At 36.6% G+C, this 22,269-nt stretch overlaps 1 protein-coding gene across 1 annotated transcript in view; it reads left to right on the top strand.

Moving 5' to 3' along the window:
- SPEF2 (sperm flagellar 2) overlaps window positions 1-22,269 on the top strand; it is an 86,980-nt gene that overhangs the window by 38,624 nt on the left and 26,087 nt on the right. The window contains exons 20-28 of the mRNA XM_065656895.1: window positions 1,781-1,908; window positions 2,009-2,147; window positions 4,797-4,934; window positions 7,491-7,651; window positions 8,470-8,656; window positions 9,460-9,592; window positions 12,684-12,797; window positions 15,487-15,625; window positions 16,872-17,101. Of these exons, the coding sequence (XP_065512967.1) occupies window positions 1,781-1,908; window positions 2,009-2,147; window positions 4,797-4,934; window positions 7,491-7,651; window positions 8,470-8,656; window positions 9,460-9,592; window positions 12,684-12,797; window positions 15,487-15,625; window positions 16,872-17,101 (1,369 nt within the window). The remainder of the gene's footprint in view (window positions 1-1,780; window positions 1,909-2,008; window positions 2,148-4,796; window positions 4,935-7,490; window positions 7,652-8,469; window positions 8,657-9,459; window positions 9,593-12,683; window positions 12,798-15,486; window positions 15,626-16,871; window positions 17,102-22,269) is intronic.

Raw genomic sequence — 22,269 nt, forward strand, 5'->3', positions numbered from 1 at the left:
ACAATACCACATGGATTCCAAAATAATATTACTTTTTAATATTATGAAATACAAGCATAGACTTACTGAGCTGGTTTTCTGCCTCTCACAAGGGCCAGTTGTGGATCTTGTAGAAAGAATGTAAGAACAGGGAGACTGTGCACTGATCTTTCTGCTAGGATAGTTTTTTCCAACGTGTTTTTTCTCAAGGACATCTTCCTAGCTCCCAGTGATCTGAAATTTAGGGGTTTCCTGAAGTAACTTTTCATCTGCATCTTCATGTTTAGTAGCTCTCAATAAACTTTTCTTCCATGATTATGTCCAGTTGCCTTTTTTACTTTTTGATCTCTGTGATATAGCCTGCATAATAAAGCTCTTTCTGAAAAACAAACAAACAAACGACAACAAAAAACCAGAAAACATTTATGTCTCTTTGCTTTAAACTTGTTTGTTTGTGTCACTTGATGACCCTAGTTCTTGTATTGTGAGATACAATGAATAATAATTCTATAATCACCCTCTGAAGGTATTTAAGATGTGACAGGCATCTATTACACCTTCTTCACTTTGCTCAGTGTTGCTTTGCTTCTCCAATCCAGTCATAGTCTGTTTATCTCTCCTCATGTGGGACAGTTCAATATGTTCAATCACGGTTCTTGCTCTTCTGTCTGTTCTGGTTCTACTGTAAATTTGTTGAGATGGGGGGCTGGAACTGCACGCAGTATTTGAGATGTAGATTTGAATGGTGCATAATGATTCTTTGAATTTTGTTCTGTAATTCCCGTCTTAATATTTACCAGTTTTGCCTTCATGACTTCAATTAGCTTGCATATGCTGTGAATCCTTTCTGAGTGGCTAAAGCCCATAACTCAATATGTTGGGTTTCTTCTGGCCATGGGCTTTGTTTTGCATTTCATGACAGTCAGTCAGTCCGATGTAACTTTTGCAACACTAGGCAGTCAGCTTAGATTTTTACCAGCTCGACCAGTTGTGTACCACTAAATTTTGATACTTAAGGACTCATTCTTCTTCACTTAGTTTATAAGTACATTGAAAACCACAGATATTGGAGTATTCTGCTGGAATTTCCCTTTCATTTTGAGTACTGCCATGTTTTTACAAAGAAATGCACAGGATAAACTATATCATAGAATTATAGGATAGTTTGGGTTGGAAGGGACCTTCAAAGCTCATCTAGTCCAACCCCCTGCAATGAGCAGGGACATCTTCAACTATATCAGGTTGCTCAGAGCCCCGTCCAGCCTGGCCTTGAATGTCTCTAGGGATGGGGCATTGACGACCTCTGTGGGCAACCTGGGCCAGTATTTTACCACCCGTGTTGCAATTTTTTTTCCCTTATGTCTCACCTGAGTCTCCCCTCTTTTAGTTTAACCTCTTGTCCTTTTGCAACAAGTCATGAAGTCTGTCCCCATCTTTCCTATAGGCCCTGTTTAAGTATGGAAAGGCCACAATAAGGTCTCCCTGGAGCCTTCTCTTCTCCAGGCTGAACAACCCCAATTTTCTAGGCCTATCCTCACAGCAGAGCTGTTCCAGCCCTCTGATCATTTTTGTGGCTCCTCTGGCCCCTCTCCAACAGGTCCATGTCTTTCCTGTGCTGAGGACTACACAGCTAGATACAACGTATGGTGTAAATAGTTGTAAATCAAAAGAAATACATAGTTAAAAAAAAGTCAATAATACGATTTAATGAAATAATCTTTCTTATATTTGCTAGTGCTACAGCTAAATGGGTTACCAAGAAATGTGCCAATTAATTTTGATGTTTTTAAAAAATTAACAGGAGATACCTGGTTTTTTGGTACCTTACTGGGAAATGGTAGAAAATGCGTATGTGAATACCATCAAAACTATACTTAGATGCCTAAGGGATGAACAACACTCTGTGATATATTACTTAGCAGACATTAGGTGAGTAGAAATTGTAGCTTATTAAATTAATATTATTTTGTATTTTTCCTATGGCATTCTATGTCTTTTAACACCAGAATTATTCATACTATAATTACAGAAAAAAATTCCAAGATTATTTGAAATGTCCAGATCTTAAGCAGGATTTTGTATCCCAGTGGCAGTTGGATTTTAATTCAGTTGCTGATGACCTGCGAGAAGATGAGGAAACAAAAGCAGAACTACACCAAAGAGTTACTGTAAGTGAATGGCAAAAGTTATAATATACCCTCAAGTCTATACAAGCTTGATGTAACATGAATCATATTACTTTTTACATTTTTTTCCTTTTTACCACTCCTCTTAAGCTATTTCTCTTCCACTTGTACATAATTATTTCTCTGGTTTTTGGCCTATCTTTGTTCTGTCATGCTTCTTTTTTTTAGGTTATTGTATTGTATTAGGTTTATTGGTAGCATGGGGGCTGCAGAGGTAGCTTCTGTGAGAAGACACCAGGGACTGCCTCTATGGCGGGCAGAGCCACTATCAGCTGGCTCCAAGACAGACCTGCTGCTGGCAAAAGCTGAGTCCATCAGTGATGCTGGTGGTGCCTCTGCAATAGCATATTTAAGAAAGGGTAAAAAACACTGCATGACAGCTGTGGCAGAGGAGTGAGAATATGTGAGAAACAATTATGCAGCTACCTAAGTCAGTGAAGAAGGAAGGGGAGGTGTTCCAGGTGCCAGAGCAAAGATTGCCCTGCCGTTAGTGGAGAAGACCATGGTTGTCCCCGTGCAGGTCTTAGTGGACCACAGTGAAGCAAATCTGCCCTGCAGCCCATGGAGGACTCTGTGCCACAGCAGATGAATGTACCCTGAAGAGAGATGTCACCTGTGGAAACTCCGCAACAGAGCAGGCTCCTGGCAGGAACTGCAGGCTGTAGAGAGGAGTCCACACAAGAGCAAGTGTTCTGGCAGGACCTGTGGCCTGTGAGGGACCCGGGCTAGAGCAGTCTGTTCCTGAAGGACTACAGCCTATAGAAAAGACCCACACTGGAACAGTTTGTGAAGAACTGCAGCCTGTGGGAAAGCCCCATGTTGGAGAAGATCACGGAGGACTGTATACTTTGGGAGGGAACCCACCCTGGAGCAGCGGAAGACCCTGAAGAAGAAGAACCAGCAGAGACAAAGTGTTATGAACTGACTACAACCCCCATTCCCCATCCTCCCTGCACCGCTTGGCGATGGAGGAGGTAGAAGAGTCAGGAGTGAAGTTGAGCCTAGGAAGAAGAGGGGGTGGGAGAAAGGTGTTTTTACTTTTGTTTCTCACTATTCTGCTCTGTTATTAATTGGCAATAAATTCAATCAATTTCCTCAAGTTGAGTCTGCTTTGCATGTGATGGTAATGAGTGAGTGATCTCCCTGTCTTTATCTTGACACATGAGCTTTTCTATTGTATTTTTTCTCCTTGTCCACTTGAGATGGGGGGAGTAATAGAGCAGCTTGGTGGACACCTGGCAGCCAGCCAATGTCAACCCACCACTGCAAAAGATATAAGTTGTATGCTTAGATCTTTTTTTATTCAGTAGCATATCCTTATGTGTATATCCTACAGTGCTGGGCCAGCCATGAGTATCTGACAGCCTTCACTTGGCTACCTACTATCTATGTCATCACTGATGTGTTATGTAGCCCAAGAACTACTCACTTGTCAGGTTCCTTGTGGCTCTTGTCCAACAGAGGACAACTGGATTTGTCTGAAGACTGTGGACATGGGGAGAGAAAGAGGATCTGACATATTAACTATAGGATGAAAAGAAATGGCCTCGAGTTGGCCCAAGGGAGATTTAGATTGGATATTCATGGAAGGGGTTGTCAAGCGTTGGAACAGGCTACCCAGGGAAGTGGTTGAGTGACAATCCCTGGAGGTGCATAAAGGACACGTAACTGTGTTTCTTAGGGACATGGTTTAGTGGTGGACTTCGCAATGTCAGGTCGATGGTTGGATTTGATGATCCTAGAGGTTTTTTACAACCTAAATGATTCTATGATTCTCTGATACTAGGCTGAGACCAAGACATGGTCAATCAGGAATCACTTATCACCTGAAGCCTAAGCTTCTCATTGCAGGGCTGGTAGTCTGGAACACTACTTCTATTTATTCCAAACAAGTCAGGTAGGGTAGAGTTTCTTGGAGTCTGAGAGACAGCTGATTTTAGCTTACCTTAGCACTGCATTTAATAGCACTCTTCCCGTCTCTTCTTATTACATAGAGGCCTGTCACACTATTTCCATGCAGAGGTGGCAATGTTGTTGTATGCTTAGTAGGTCCTCAATCCTATCAGTGAGCCACAAAGTGCTGCTATCAGATATAGTCAGTAGTTGAAGAGCCCTCAGTTATAAAGAGCCATCCATGTTAAAGAAAAATGGAAAGGAGCTATGCAAATTGGAAGAATATTTGAACTCTGACATAATTTTCTCAGAATTTTTCGTGTTGCACATCTCCTTAGAGTATTCTTCTCGTAGCTGTATTTGTTAGCAAACCATTCAAGGGGAAAGTTGTTGGTGCAGTTGGGAGTTTAACTATTCATATTATCCCATCTGTGTCTAGTTTAGATAGGTCTCTCTGCCTAGGGAAAGCAAGGCAGCCTAGTGTTGTCCTCTTCCTATACATTGATCTGATACTTTTGAATCCTTCTGTCTGGCACATTTCTCAAGCTACTTTCTATCAGCTCCCTGTAAGCACATAACTTATTGACCAAGCTTTGACGTTTATAGCAATGAAGGTAAAGATCCAAATGGGAAGATTCCCTAGGCACAAGCAAAATATATGATTTTTAATAATAAACATTAAAAATATATTTATGTTTTCTTTCATAGTTATTTCTCATATTTGATTTTGTGTTTTAGGACCTAAGAGATTTTCTCTGGGATATCTGTGATAGCAGAAGGGAAGAAGCTGAGCAGGAACGTACTGATATCATGAATGATGGCTGGTTACCAGATCGTAGGGGGATTGCGATGAACCATTTCTTTTCACTCATGCAGGTATGGCTCTACTACGGAGTCTGCAATAGAAGGGGACAATGAATTAGATTTGGAGGACATTAAGCCTCAGAGGAATTTCATGCAGTTGGTTCCAAACAAGTGAAGGATGAAGAATTAGACAAGCAGATGTTCACGCGTCTTCTGAATTTATCTAGAAAGTTAGAGATTAGAAGTAGATGACATTCAATAAATTTAACTGGGTTTGCAGGCAGGCATGGTTAAGGAAAATACCATTGTTATTGTTCAGCTTTCAATCTGGAATATATATTGGTAGTCTTTGTGATTGTATCATCCCAGTGAATCATCTGATTTTCGTAACACAAATCTTAGAGCTATTTATCCTTCTGTGATAATATTGACATCTGCTCTTAAATTTCGAACTACATAATTAACTGCTGCTGTAGACTCACTTGCCGTTCAGGTTGTTGTGTATTTCACATAAAATTATTTCATTTGTTACTTCACCAATGCAGCTTGGAATTTTACCTTCAGACTGGAAAAAGAAAAATGTTTTTTGAAAATGCAGTGTCATTTGTCGCTATTGAGAAAATCCATTCAAATATGACCCAACTTTCGAACACCTAACTTTAAAGTTTTCAAGAAACTGCCTTCAGTTAGATGGCTTTCCTCTGCTCCACCTTAAGCCTTTCTTCTTATTTAGCCGGACTATTAATTACTTCAGTTCTTGAAGTAAAGTAAAATTTCCCTGTGACTGCTGTTCTAGGTGCATACGTGTTTTTTAGGTCTGGGCTGGAATAGACTGGACTAGACTAGATTACGTTTCTTCGTGTCTTTTTTTTTTTTTTTTTTTACACTAGATAGACTTTTCTGAGTGACCATTCTGTGAAAGTTTTGGCAGTTGTAAAGGAGACAATGAAAACAGTGTTTTAAACACGTGCCATGTGATGATAATTTGACTGAAAAATCAGGCCTAAGCAGCTTAGGCTGGGCTTCTTGCCGTTTAATTCTCTGTTTTATTTCTATGTGCTCGCTAAACAAGGGAACCACTCTCTTATTGGACATGAGTGTTGTGGTAATTTAAGTAAAGCTTTTGAGGTAGTCAGTTGCTATACTAAGGTAATTATTAACTCTGTTAAATTATTAACTCAAGAGAAAGGTCTGAATCTGGTTGTATATATGTTGGATTTGATTGTACTATATGACGGACTTGATGATTCTTATGGGTCCCATTCAATATTCTATGGTCACATGATTCCATATTCTATGATAAATGTAAAGTAACTGCTGATGAACTGAACAGCATCCTGTAATAAGGATATTTATGTGACTATGTATTTAAAAATATGTCTTAAATTATATACATAAGGGAGCCAAATTAAAGTAATATTGCTAAGCTTGTATCATCTGTTTTTCTCCTTTTGTACTCATGTATAACTTTGCAACCCTAATTGTTTTCTGGCAGAATTTCATGGACATGTATGATGCAATCCAGACGAGATTCACTATGTGTCTGATGTATCTTACGTGGATATGCAGAAAAGCCATTTAAATTACAAATACATGTATTACCCATAATAAGCTTTTTTTTCTAAGGAAAAATGCAACGTCTTTACTTCCTTTACTTAGTATATACTCCCTAAAAAACCTGAATTATTGATGCTAAAACTACAGAACTAAAAATATAATAACTATATATTTATGTTATGGCTTTGTTTGAGAAACAGCCAAAAATACGCTTCTTTGGTCTTGAATTTTCTGTGGGTTTTTCTGTGGGAAGTTACATATATTCCCCAGGTGGCTCTTTTACTGTATAAACATACAAATTTGTATAAATGCCGTTTATCAGATTTCTTTCCACCATTCTGTGTACACACTGTTATACTATAAGATATTTTCTCCTTAACTTATGGATAAGCGTTGGTTTATACCACAAAGGTTTTATCCTTCATTTTGTGAATGTGGTTTTGTGCATTTTCCCATGAATATTTAGTACTGTTTTTTTCAGTTAGAAGCTAACACCATCCTGTATCAATAAATCAAAACATGACAGGTGTTAAATGTTTTTTGAACCATACTGGATTTCTTCCAAGACAATTCACACAAAGAGATCTTCAAGATACTTAGGTGTGGAAAGTCTGTTGATTTCTTTGGTCCAGAAAAACTGTATGGCTTGTAAAATTTTCTGCTTCACTTAACTCTTTTTATTTTGTGCTATTAAGGATTTTAATTATTTTGAACAAAAATATGCCAATGAAATGTTGGTACTGGTATACTTCTAGTATGGAAATACATATACAGCAAAATATCTTATAATTGCATTTAATGCATCAACTATTTTTTATTGTAAATAATTTTTCCTATTCTAACAACTAAGAATTTTATTAAACCTTAGAAATACCTATGTGAAGACATTATAGATGCAAGTAGAAGTATGCATTAAATACACTGCAAATTTTTAAACAAATATAGTTACTTTCATTGTTGTCCCTCAAACTCTTAGGATTTGGATCACTTTGCTATCATGTATTTAAAAACATAACAGAAATTTGTTATGTCCTGTTTTGAATTGCAATCTTTCTGTTCTTTCTTCTTGAGGTTGAAGTGGATCGTTTCCAAGATACAAAGAGACTTCTTCATGACTATTATAGGGCAATGGAAGGAAAAATCCCAACAGAGGACAGTGAAGATTTTACTAGAATCCCATTGTTAAATATTATTGATGTAAAGCAGAAAGAAGATCAAAATGAATCAAGAAGGTAGAAATGCATTAAATTATACAAATATAAATATATACAATGCATTGTTAGCACTGTGGGTATATGTGAAAATATATATGTGTATATTTCAAATGATAGGTAATAGGAATTTTTAACCAGGCATTATATTCAAATAATGAATCTTGAATAATCTTACAGTTTTAATTTATCCCTGATTTTTTACTGATTTACCTATATAATTTTTGCTAATATATCTCTGAATTATAAAACATTTAAAAAGCTGACTTAGAAAGACACCTGCTATAGAAATGTTTCCTACTTCCCTCTGTGTTGCTGACAGTTTCCAGCACAATCCTCACGTAACTAAGTTAAATACTATTATGGAACATCAATAGGTTTAAAATTTGCACAAACATAATTAAATGGAATATATAACAGCAAGTATAAGTCAAAGCAGCAAAGAAAGATGCACAGAACTGCATGCTGTATTAACAATTAAATTCACAATATCAAAAATGCTGTCAATAATGACAGCTGCTTTTTTTAATACAGTTCACTTAGAAACCATCTGAGTAACGAGGCTGTACTTCTAGCCCTTGTGGAATATATCAGCAGATCACGCGATCACTTAATGTAGTTTTATCCATCTATTATTATTCCTTATCTTCTGTAGTTAACAAACCAGTTTTCTTGTCATCCATTTTATCACCTTTGGTCATAAGGAAAGTTCATCCCTTTTCTGTTGCTATGGCAAATTTTGAAAATAGTACTCTCATTCTCTTACTATATTCTCCAATATAGTTATAAATTAACACTTTTTATAAAGAGGTGTGCAAATTATGCCTTATATTTTTAAGGATTCCTCTAGTTTCTTGGAAACTGCCTTCATCAGAAACAAATATTACCAAGTCAAAAAGCAAGACAACTCTACAGAAGAGTGCTAAGGATGAGAATTCTCCTGAAAGTGGAAAGGCCACTTTTGGGAAAGATGAAAATCTCATTACTGATACATGGCAAGCAGCAGTAACAGCAGTATCAAATGTGGTAAGGAATGTTTTATTTACTTAAACATTTCTGGATCAGATGGTCAAAGCCTCCCATTCAGTGTGCAGCCAAAATGCACAGCCTTTGCACTGTGTATCTCAATTTCATGCCTCTTGCTCTGCCACTGATATTTCCATTGAATATGTTTGTGTTTCTATGAGGAAAATGTTGGAATCCATGTATTATCAGATCTCCAGCACCTCTGTATTTACAACTGACTCTTTCGTTCAGTTACTGAGACAAATAATTTTAATGTTGACTCTATATATCTACTTCTTCCATGATAAGCAAACCCCTTATCCCTGATAGAAGTATGAGAAGAGGGAAAAATTTTATTCTGTAATGCAATGTTCGCTCAAACCTTTCATAACTTCAAAAGCTATGGTTACATTATTTTATATATATAGCTGAAAGTAGATTAGGTGGTCTTTTCAAATAGCTGGTTTGTAGGTTCACTTTTTCTTTTTGACCATTTCAAAATAAGTTAAGTTCTGCACTCTTACGGTGTAACTGTAGTCTTGCTGTGCATACTGTTGATTCTTACATTTCTCACTTTCTCCTAGATTACATGTGATGGGCTACAACAATTAAAACCGCTGTTTTCCCATCTTGCATTTTTGCTGTAGAATTTTGTGGTTTATAAATAATCAAAACATAATCAATGTACATAGTTAAAATATCTCCTTTGTTTTATTTTATGTGTGTATGTCTCAGCAAGTACTTCCAGTAAGTATAGGCTGTTTAAACTGTAGTTGCACAGTATTTATACTATGTGCTTTACTATGTGTGACTATGGTGTCAAGGTAACCACTGAAATACAGTCTAAAGAAAAGGAGGAAGAAGAAGAACGTCAGCAGCTGGAAGACCTGAAATCATCACAGAAAACTTCGGGCAAAGCTACCGGGAAAGGTGCCAAATCAGCTACTAAAAAGAAAGGTATTTGAAATGCAGGCTTTGTTTCAGCAGTGCTTGAAATTACTGAAATGTAAATGTCAGTAGTACAGGAAAGAGTAAGTGAAGACATTTTATTTGGTTTTAGTTCCTTCTTTTCAATTTTAAATGTGACATATCAGTACGAAAAGCTGGTAGTGATAAAGGAGTGAGGAGGCTTTTGAATAGCCATTGCATTTTTTTAGTCATATATGGTGTTGTTATTATTACGTAGGAATAAATATTCTAAACAGAATCTAGAAAGTAAATAGTAATATTTCTCCTTGCACTGTTTTGGAATTGAAGACTTAGAACTAGTTTATCAAATAAAATTAAATAAAATTCCGTTACATTCTGCCTGCTTTCCAGCCATACATCAAAATATTTCAAATATTAAAATAAAAGTACTGGAATAGAATGGATAAATTATCCAATACCCCAAGGTGTTTTGGAATTAATTAATCAGCCTGATAGTAGCATGGATCTATCAAGGTCCATCATTTTTACATATAACTGTAACATAGTGTGAATAAATAACATAAAATCTAATGGCATACATAGTCCTAAAAAAGAGCGGACACATATTGAGGTAGATGTTCCACATAGGCCTGGCAAGAATCTATCCAAACAGATAAGAAAACAAAATTTTTTTGCAGAAGAGAATCAGACCTAGAGAACCTTATGTCTTTAGCACAGCAGTTCAGGCAGTCTGCTGGGAGGAATCTTGACATGCAACGCTGTTCATACATTTTTTCATAAATAATTCCTTGAGAAGGTAGTGGTTTAAGTAACTTCCACTTCTTTCTGTAAAATGTCAGAGCTTCAGCAGGAAGTGAGGCTGGCAGCCTAGACCTCGTGTCTTTTGTAAAGACATTCCACATAGTAAGGGAGGGGCTCAAGACGTGCAGGTGTGAGGGTAGCCTGAAATTCAGGTACTGCATTTCCAAGTGAGAAAGCGGTAACTGCAGAGTTATTATGTGCAAAGCAGCTGTTTGTTTGGGGTTTTTTTTCTTTGACAGACATTCTGTTTGCACTGTAGTCAATGCTCTCTCTCCGGTTGATTCTGCTTATAGCAGAGTGAAGTAGAATAGCCCTGCAAATACTTAGCCACATGGACACCTCACTTGTGAGCCTCAGGGAGCCTCATGTGTGTGCTTAGCTCATCAATCCAGCCAAGGCAGTAGCAGATTTTCAGACATCTGGAAAAGCTTTGTGATGAAAAATCAGTAGCTATCACCTATCATATACTAAGTGGCTAGGTTGGAGTTTGTGGATTGCTTCTTGGAACCGAGTTTTTGTTCAGATCTGGTACTAGATGACTTGCCTGAAGTCACAAAACTGTAAAGTGACAGAATGGCAACTAGAACTCAGCTGTGCATTCATCATGGTAGAAGATGAAGTATCAACTGATGTATCTGTAACTGAAGTATGAACATAGTGCCAAATACACTGTTATTGTAGTACTGTGACAGAATAATTCACTAAGATACAGCTGTAGGCTAGTAACAGTGATACAAATTATCAGATGTAATGTTATCACTTCTAGATTTGACCATTTGCTTTATGTTGACCTTACATATCATGCAGATGTAATTATTTTTTTCCGTAACAGCTCCATCTACTCTTCTTCTAGGTCAAAGCAGTTACAAATATTTTAATGTTTTTAAGTAGTAGTCAAAGTGTTGTGACTAAAGAATTTCATGCAATCTTTAAAAACATGAAAAAATCCTTTACAATGTCTGTTCATAGGTACTTAAATTAAAACAAGATGCAAAATCATCTAGGAGAATGGTTTAGAAAGACATGAAATTATATACCTCTTTTTTTTTTTGTCGCTCATATTCTGATTTTTTTTAAATAGTGTTATTGTTCTTTTCACTGCTTTGATGATAACCAGTTATATTTACCACCATAGCATTTTTACTATGGTTTGCTAAACTTGAATTTGTTCCAGAAGGAACAGTTACCTTTCAAAAGAAATTTGTGTGATTTTCCAGGTTCCAGTACAGGTTGGGGAATGACCTATTAGAGAGCAGTGTAGGGGAAAGGGACCTGGGGGTCCTGGTGGACAGCAGGATGACCATGAGCCAGCACTGTGCCCTTGTGGCCAAGAAGGCCAATGGCATCCTGGGGTGTATTAGAAGGGGGGTGGTTAGTAGGTCGAGAGAGATTCTCCTTCCCCTCTACTCTGCCCTGGTGAGACCTTATCTGGAATATTGTGTCCAGTTCTGGGCCCCTCAGTTCAAGAAGGACAGGGAACTGCTGGAGAGGGTCCAGCGCAGGGCCACAAAAATGATTAAGGGAGTGGAGCATCTCCCTTATGAGGAAAGGCTGAGGGAGCTGGGTCTCTTTAGCTTGGAGAAGAGGAGACTGAGGGGTGACCTCATCAATGTTTATAAATATATAAAGGGTGGGTGTCACGAGGATGGAGCCAGGCTCTTCTTGGTGATAACCAACAGTAAGACAAGGGATAATGGGTTCAAGCTGGAACACAAGAGGTTCCACTTAAATTTGAGAAGAAACTTCTTCTCAGTGAGGGTGACGGAACACTGGAACAGGCTGCCCAGGGAGGTTGTGGATTCTCCTTCTCTGGAGACATTCAAAACCCGCCTGGACGCCTTCCTGTGTAACCTCACCTAGGTGTTCCTGCTCTGGCAGGGGGATTGGACTAGATGATCTTTCAAGGTCCCTTCCAATCCCTAACATTCTGTGATTCTGTGATTCTGTGATTCTGTGATTTTGACCATCTGGGATCACAACAGAGGCACATCTATTCAGTCATGATTTTCCATTCAGAAATACATTTTAGGATGTTATTTAACCAATAACCATATACAGTTGTATATGCTGGATTAATTTTATGTGTGTTAATTTTAGCATGTCTTGCATATGCAAATCACATTTGAAGAAATCTAAATATGTTGAAATAAAACACTTGAGTAACCACCTTTGTAGTCTCATCAACGGTTACATCAAGTAAGGTGGAAAGTGCCATTTTTCATGTAACAAAATGTCCTGTCTTGTGAGTGTGCCCGTATACAGATCCACAAACTTACTAGCAAAATCCAAAGACTGTGAGAGGTCTGTTTTCCTGCAGGCCCACCTTCTACAATTGAAGATAGCCCAGTCCCTATATCCCTAGAAGAACTGAAGAAACAAGAACTGATGGTTAAAATAAAGGAAGAATATTTTAGTGCCTTGAAACATGAGGGTATGTTACTATTTGGTTACTTATATTGGCAGGGTGATTTAGGCAGTGTAATAATCAAAACTAGCCAGAAACTTTTCCTGGGAAAATGGGTACAATTAGGAAAACAGAAGTGTCTGGAGAAATCAGGAAATTCTTTAGGGTGGTAGTCATCAGTGATTTTGTAGTAATATATTTAAATATAAAATATATTTAAAACAGAAATGAGTTTTTCATTCTTTTTGTTCTCTTCTATTTCATTTCATTTGATTTCGTTTTCCATGACTAAGCAAATATTCACTGTGAGAGAATAAGTTTCACATAGGTGGCTAGCCACTCTTCACTACTCAATAGAATTGAATTCAGTATTAGAAATATTTTGATCTGGGAAATAATTTGTTGGCAATTATATATTTCATTGATACACTTCTTTCTAATTTCCTGTTCCTCAGGCTGCATGGGATTCAAGCAGCAAGACATAGATTTTATTTTTATTCTTCCAAACCCCTTTTCAGACAGACTCTTCCAAAAACTATGTATTGTTCAGACTTTGTCTCTTTGTCTGTCTTACCCAGTAACTTCCAAGCCAACTAGTCAATTTCAGCCCGAAGTAGAAGTCCTTTTTTTTTTTTTTAAGATTGGTTTAGTCTAGAAGAAAAAAACCTCTTTTTCACTAAAGGGAAGCTACAACCCAGCTGTTAGATATTCTGTTTGGCAACAGTTGGCAAGCCCATCATCGTGTATGTTACCTCCTTGGCAGGGCTAACTTTTGCATAGTATTTATTTAGAAAAGTAGAGAGCAAACAGCAGTTAATGAATGAAACACAAATTCATAAGGCTTCTCTAGGTCCACACCAGACCAAATGCTTGTGCACCTACCACTTTCAACACATTTTAATCCAAAAACACCTTAGGAATCAATATTCTAAGATTTTGGGATAATTAGAAGAGGAATGGTAGTAACTTTGAAGATCTTAATAGCATGAAGACAAATTTTAGTGATGCATTGACACGTCTTGTTTTCTTTAGGTTGCTTCATTTTTGTCTTATATTTAACAAAAAAACCCCAAGAATCTAAGGAAGACTAGACATGTTGAGCTATACTTTGTAATTTCACAGGCACATAGCTAGTACATTTGAGGATCATAGTTTCATTTGCAGCTATGGTAACTGGATGCTTGTGCTTTTGGTTATAAAGATATATATTTATATAGGTGCAAAGTCACTAGTGGTGGACACTTGCTAAATTTTTAATGTTGATTTTATATTCCATTTCTCTCTTGCATCAATAAGTCTTTTACTCTGCTACTGTTAAGAGGGCAGCTTAATCAGTGGACTGCACAGTACCTGCTTCTGAAAATGCAGGGAGACAAAAATTGTCATACACCTATCTTTGTAGCATACTGACAGCACTACTTAAAATGTAAAGAGGTCATAAACAAGGCAGCCTTGAACTGTATTAAAGAAATGTAACTAGACAAGCACAAAGCATCATCGAAAATACTTTCAGTTGCTAAGAACCTTTACTCTTACATCTTTGCCATCAAATAACTGAGAATCAATCCATTCTATGTTTAAAATTTTGAATGTCAACTCTTTCTTGCTCAAACAGAAAGTGTGCAGTGTTGCATTATACTGTTACAGAGAAATAACATTGAAAGGACATGCCTCATATTTTTCCAGGTCCATCTTTCTACATTGATTGCCTAAAGAATGTTTCAGCCTCCAACCTAAGTATTTTGAAAACTTAGTAGCCTATGGAGTGATTATAATATAAATATTTTTGCAGTCTTTAACTTTGAATTCCCAGTACCAATTACTAAATACCATTAACTGTTTGAAAGATTCTGCAGTACGGAAGGTTAAATGTGAAGAAAAATCAAATCGAACACTAAGTTTGCCTTGAGGATTGAAAATAATCTCTAGCTACTTGTCCTCTTTTCTTGCTCTTCTTTTGTAAGGCTTTAAATGTCTTTCAGTGCCATTTTCCTGTGCCTCTGGATACATTACTTTAGGTGTCTTTTTATCCAGTTGGCATCCTTTTCACTTTGGACATTGCTGACCTGTCCCACTTTCTTGTCTTTTTAGCTGCCTTTTTTTTTTAAGTATTAGCTTCTCAATGTGAAATTGATTATTCTTTTACTCTATGCATAATTTTGGTAGGGGTGAACTATTTTCTTAGTGCTCACTAACCAAACTCTTTTAGAATAAAACCTGAGTTTTAGGGTATAAAATAGTCATATGTAGAAAGCTTGGAGCAAACCCAGTGAGGTTCGTTTTAAAGGGCTGGAGGTTAGAAACAGAAAAGCAAACTTTTATTGTGATTAACGAAATGATTTAGGTGTGTTTCCTTTAATATTTACCCATAACAGGATACTCAGACTTGCATAATTAAGCTTTTAGATTTGATGCTGTGTAGTATTAATTTAGTTCTATATCACTGTCTACTTAAAAATCCCCTGCACCTCTGTATTAGTTTTATTAAGATATTTATTACATTGTGAATTCTGCTGCTTGTAGAAGACACGCTTTTCTAAAATACTTGGTGCAATGGGGGTGATTCTGAAAAATAATTTGTTCAAGAATGTGATAAATTAAATAAATATTTTTCTGCCTAAATACAGGTTAACATGCTAAACTTTAGGTCCTTAAGACTGAGAATTTTCCTCAAATTTTATAAATAATAATTATTATGACATTACTGTTTAAACAGAGGTAGCCACAATATCTCGACTAGAGCTTCTAAAAGAAAAAGCTTTAGCATTTGTTGAAGAGCTAACAATGAAAGCAGAAGCGGCTTATAAAGATATGGAAAAGTGGCTTGGATCTAGGTTCCTGGCAGAAACATCCAGGTAATGTATATCCAGTTTTAAACAGGAACTTTTTTTTTTTTTACTACACTAATACAGATAGTTTTTTATATAGAAGCAAATAATTTGGAAAAAAATGTAGAAAATAATAATTTCATTTCATAATCTGGAATTTGCTTCGATCTTAAATACCTCAATATCACTTCTTGGATGATTAGGAGGTTCCGCTGGCAATAGTAGAAGTAATCATGATGTTTTTCTAGACCACAATTTTAGCGGGTTTATGAACATCGGCAGACAACCAATTATTCCATTTAGTAGAAGCCTCTGTATCACTTCAGTGGCTTGTGTGACTTTGGATTGTGAGGTTATTCTTTCCCATGTTTTACACATGCTGCAAAATTCCACCTACTGTTATTACCACCATGTATAAAATTTCTCAAAATTATTTCAGGGTCCACTAAAAAAAAATCTGTTCTAGTAAATAAAATGTGCTTGGGACCACTCTGTGACATGAAGACCATCTGGTATAGAATGCCCTATGTCCATATCATTAAAATATTTTTCTTTCCAAGAGAAACAGGTTGCTTTGCCTTTTGGAAAATGTTTCTGGGACAGCACTAGTTGGTCCATGTCAGGGCAAGCCCAAGACAAGAGACAGGAAAGTAGGATGTGAAAACTCTAGTAGGCAACAGCTCAAAGAGGATGAGCTCTGCCTGCCAGACAGTTTTATTGGCTCTTCTGACAACAGCTACCAAAGACACAACATTTACAGAACATCATGCCCTTTGACCTGACACCCCAACTGTGTCTTACTGAACATTATATACAGCTGATTTCTTTCCCTATATAGATTGTACTAATTACACTTGAAACAGGAGAACATATGTCCCTCCACAATGATACTCTGGAAAGTGCTCTGTACATCTGAAATGACAGAGCAGAAGACAAAGCATTAAGATAAAGGATGATCACAGCTGGAACATGTATACTCCAACCCTATAAAATTTACAGAATAAAGAAAGTATCATCCTTTCATATTTTTCCATCAGGTCTCGTCTGTGGCTTAGATCTGCCTTTATATAAATTTCTTACCACAGTCAAAAGATCTCTTGCTGCCAAAAGAGCAGTACACATCTTAATGATTTTGCTGAGTACAGAATTCACACAGAGGATTTGTAATTCTTCAGGAAGGTTATCAGAGTGTAATCATATTAAAATTTGAACCTAAGTTATTGACGTTGGGTGTTAAAAGTACTCATTGTTTTCTGCATTTCCACTTACACAGTGTTGAAAAGCTGATTGAGGTTGCACGACACCATATTGAGAATTCTAGCAAAATCCAATATGAAATGACTTTAGAAGAAACGGATTTCTTCATCAGCAGTGATGTAAAAATGATGCCTGACCCTGTCCCTTTACCACATATTCCTCATGTAGAGACCTCTGGAAGTGGTACTCTAACTATTTCACAACTTACCACACTTCATAAACAGTTTCTAGAGGTTGCACCTAGAGGTAAGAAAAAATTTTGGTTTTCACTTCTGAAGCACTGTTAGTTACCAACTTAAAAGGAACTGCTGGGAGCTACTAAACATTAGTTACCTGTATTATTAAAGATCATACTACAATTAACGATTGTGCTACATACAAAAGCAAAGTCATAGTGCAGAATATTAAAAATGTGAAATACCAGACCATTTGAAAGGTTTAGTCTCTTTGCTATGGGCTTTATATCCTCAAGACCACATACTTAATATTCGTCTAACAGGTGTCTCTGCAATATGTTTTCAACAGTGGTACGTATCATGCTTATTTTGCTTAAAAATAATGTCAAATGCAAGTGTTTAACTCATTTACTAATTGAGAGCACAGTGAACACCGAAGCTATATTATTTTAAAACACATTTTTAAAGAAATCATTCTTTTAATGAAACTACTGTATAGAGTCTACAACTATGAACCATTATATTCTGCAAATCAGTGTGTGCCAGCTGTTTTGGGTGATTTGCAAGTGTTAACTCAGGCACATTGTTTTTTCTTTCGTGAGTGCATTTCTTGTCTCCATATGCTCTAACTATGGGAACCTTAGGCTTAGGAAGTTTGAAGAAGTCTCTCGTACAAAACTTCATACTGTTGTATAAATGTTATAAAATAATTTAGATAAGGCAGTTTTAAACTGAGATGGAAAATAGTTAAACACATGTTTGCTGACAGATACATTACTACCAGTGTTCCATATTATAATTACAGTATGATTGCCACTGAGATCATTAAATACAATGTGTAAACATGTCCTTACAAATTTGGATCCAACTCTTCTGATATAATAAGGCAACAAAGGTACAATGAAATTGAATTTAATTCTTTACTCATAAATGTTCTTCATGTGTATTAATGGAGAAAATCCAGTTAGCTTTTGAGCATGAACTCATTTTAGGCAGAAAAATATTTACAGTTTTCCTTTCCGGTGTGTGTAAGCAATCCAAACTCTTCTGTAGAGACTGAAGTAGCAGATAGTATTGCATATATAATGCCATGTGAAACTAAAAATGTGTACGTTTGTAATCATTAGATAGTGCCATAGAGGTGAAACACAGACACGATATTGACTGGTCATTTCACTTAAAAGGTTTTCTTTTGTTTTTAAATAATTTGTTCATTAAGATATTTAAGAATAAGCAATTTTGTCTAATAAAAACTCTAATAGTCTTGACATGTTTAAGATAGAATAAGTATTTTGCTCGTAATAACTAGCAGAATGACAAATGAAATATTTATCTTTCTACAATACTTTTTGACAATACCGTATTCACTAAAATGATCCAAGATGACTTGCATGGCTATCCAAAAAGGTAAGTATCTTGACTTAATAGTCACCAGACAGTAGCAGAATGCTGTTGCGTGTTCTCTGGGACAATGGTACAGAATTACTGTTTAAAATAAGGTCCCTTATCTTTTTGAATAGCTGAATTAGGATGGGAAGCGCAAGCCATGCAAGTCATCTTTAAAACACTTTCTGCCATTCTCTTAAACACTTTAAAATGGCATAAATCACATCCCAGACTTCCTAAGGCAGCTACTCCTCTTCAGTATAGAGACTCCATAGGAAGAGTTAAACCTTCCTCTCCTAAAATATCAGGAATTTTTTCCACATCCTTCTGTCTCCCTGTGTTCAATATAATGCTCAACAGGAAAGACATACCTCCTCAGTAGTTAGTCTCTTACTGAACAGAAGGAGGGAAAACACTGAAGCGCCCAGCACAATGGCAGTGAAACTGTTGGATAGCAGCTCTAAAGGAGATACAAAAAGTATTAAAGTAATCCTTGTCTTGGAGAATCTCTAAACAGATCCAGATTTGCTGCCAAACATCTTAGCCTTCTAATTCTTACTCATCCGAGCAGTAGCCTAATCATTCATAATAGAAATCCACACACACGAGCACATGAGGCATAGACTATATAGACTATATATTTAAATATAATACATCTACCAATCTTTTGTACTATGTAAACAGCAAAATTCCTTAAAGTTGTTCTGAAAATGGACTATTGAGTTTATTTTCTGTAGCATTATGGAGATTGCAAGAAGAAGAATTTTTCCCAGAAAACCAACCAAAACAAAGAGTATCAAAGGAGAAATTATTATGTTGGAAAAAATAAAACACATAAAAAGTTTTCTCAAAGGTTATTTGGCAAATGTCAAGAGGATATCTTTTCAAGGTATGCTCAGCAAGTTGCCAAAATGAAGCAAAAAATGGGAGTGCCAATATACTTTAAAATTATTTGGTATTTACGAAAGAAATCTTATAAAAATTGTAAACAGTTTTGTGTTTCCTAGGAATTTAAAGTATTCAAGAATTGCCGATTCATCATAGACAACTTTGTTCTATCCTACACGCTTGGTTCTCCATGGAAACACGTTAATCACCATTCTAAGCACCGATGGACAAAAAATACAACCTCTGCTGGACCTTTCTACCTACTGACACAGTCATTTCATAAGGAAATATTTAATTTTTTTAAAATTATTATTATTATTACCCCAAGTGTCATTGCCCAAACTCAAGGTGGCTCTGCAATATTTGTTAATTTCACTAACTCCTTTGATCAATTTCTTAACAGTGGTTTAATATATTGTCTCAGGAATTGGCTCCTTTTTTACAGGAAGAACTGTGACAGGTCTTAAATGGAGTTACTAACACTGGCTTATTTCTCTTTTCTCCAGTCTTTCCGCTGTGTTTTGTTCTTATCAACAGAAGTGAACTAACCATCTATTAGATCTCATCCCCTTTCATTCCCTTTAGCACTATATTCTTCCTGTGACCACATCTATTGTCAATTCAATTAGCATACAACTGGAATTTCTCAGTTTTCTTCTAAAGGTGTTTCAGAGAATGCAATTTTGGTAATGCTTTGCATTACCAAATGAATCAAAATAGATTTTATCCCAGACTTTTTTTCTCTATCTTCTGGCTGAATTACACAATGGAATTCTAAATTTTATTCATTTTTTTCACAGTCATGATCCTCATGAACCATTCCAGTTTGAATTATATAACAGCTTGTTCATCAGAAATAAACTTCAGTCAGGCTTTAAACACTTCTATGTTGAATATACAGAAAATGTTTAAAATTAATGTTTTAAAAAACTATACAAATGTCTGCTAAGACATGAACTATGCCTAGTAATTCTGCCTAATCTGATTCCAGGTTTTGCAAACATAGAGGATAGCCAATGACCAAATTTTATTGCTATTTCTTTTAAGTTGTAGATCTGTCAATTGAGTTTTACTCTTGTTGCCAGATTTGGAACAGATAGGCATATGAAAGTGTGCATCTAGTTCAACTGAAATTTTCCCTCTCTAATACAATATTTAGTTGAGTACAACAGTCAGAATTATATGATAACCATGAGTAATGTCTATAGGTTATGCTATCTCTTCCCAAATACTTTTGTAGAAACAATTGAAGAGCTTACAATAGTAACCCAAATGATCTGACTTGGATGTCAATAGGGAGTGAAGTTCATATGTGAGAAAAGAAGTTCATAATCTCTAACTTCTATATTTTCTAAGACTATATTTCTTTTCAATGTGCTTTTTTCAAAACTTGAAAATCAAAAAAGGCTATGTTTGTAGTCAGAGGAAGTGTCTTATATTAGACAAATCACATAGAAATGCCTAAGCTTTTGGGATATAAAGCCCTTAATCAGAGATCCAAAATAGATACAATACTTCTCCCTACAGATAATGGAAAATGTGGTAATTCTAGTGGCTTAGTTTTACTCACACCTCCTGTTAGGTCTCTTACTAAATCTTGTATGTTATTTAATTTGAGAAACCTGTGGCTCTTTGCCTACAGTGTTTAAAATACTTCTGTCCAATTACTTTTATGAAACATATTTAACATGTTTGTATATGTTTCTGTGCACTCGTATATGTCTATCCAGGTATTAAGATCTCTCCTCTCATTGCACCTGTGCAGCAACAGCCATACCTTACTCTGTGTGATTCTAAATTTAAAATCCCAACTCTTGCCAATATCAGGCACGCCCCACTGTAGCCCAAGATATCTCGCTTATCCACACCTCCACAGGTACTCAGCAGAAATTAACATTAAGCAGTGAGTGTAAACTTGACTCATTTATAGCAACACCTTGGGTTGGTAAATGATGCATAACTGGCATGTGTCATCGTCTGAATATCTAGTCGGAAATTGCTATGGAAACCTTTTTCTCAGTGAAAATGGAGGGGAATAGGAATAATTTAAAATGTTTTGTTAAAATTTGATGAAAATGGAATAAAAGTTTAACATAATTCTTATCTCTAGTTTAGGTTTACAATCTCTTCATATTTTGTTGCCATATTTTGTGTAAAATTGTAATATGTATCCTTCCTACATTTCCTCACTTTAGGGAAATATTTTCATATAGCGCCTTTACGTGCCATGCTAAGGCACATGGAGGACAGGGAGGTGATTCGAGATAGCCAACACGGCTTCACAAAGGTCAAGTCCTGACTGACCAAACTAGTGGCCTTCTGTGATGGACTGACTATATCAGTGGACAAGGGAAGAGCTATAGATGTTGTCTATCTGGGCTTCTCTAAAGCCTTTGACACTGTCCCGCACAACATCCTTCTCTCTAAATTAGAGAGTTATGGATCTGATGGGTGAACTCCTCAGTGGATAAAGAATTGGCTGGATGGTCACATCGAGCGAGTAGTGGTCAATGGCTTGGTGTCTAGATGGAGATGTGATGAGTGGTGTCCCTCAGGGGTCTGTACTGGGACCAGTACTGTTTAATACCTTCATCAATGACATAGAGCAATCGAGTGCACTCTCAGCAAGTTTGCAGATGACACCAAGCTGAGTGGTGTGGTTGACACTCCTGAGGGACGGGATGCCATGCAGAGGGACCTGGACAAGTTCAAGAAGTGGGTCCATGTGAATCTCATGAGGTTCAACAAGGCCAAGTGCAAGGTCCTGCACCTGGGTCAGGGCAGCCCCTGGTACCAATACAGGCTGGGGGATGAAAGGATTGAGAGCTGCCCTGCGGAGAAGGACTTGGGGATACTGGTGGATGAAAGATTGGACATGACCCAGCAATGTGTGCTTGCAGGCCTGTAGACCAATTATATCCTGGGCTGTATGAAAAGGAGCATGGCCAGCAGGTCAAGGGAGGT

This window comes from Caloenas nicobarica, chromosome Z (assembly GCF_036013445.1).
Source record: "Caloenas nicobarica isolate bCalNic1 chromosome Z, bCalNic1.hap1, whole genome shotgun sequence".
Lineage (NCBI taxonomy): Eukaryota > Metazoa > Chordata > Aves > Columbiformes > Columbidae > Caloenas > Caloenas nicobarica.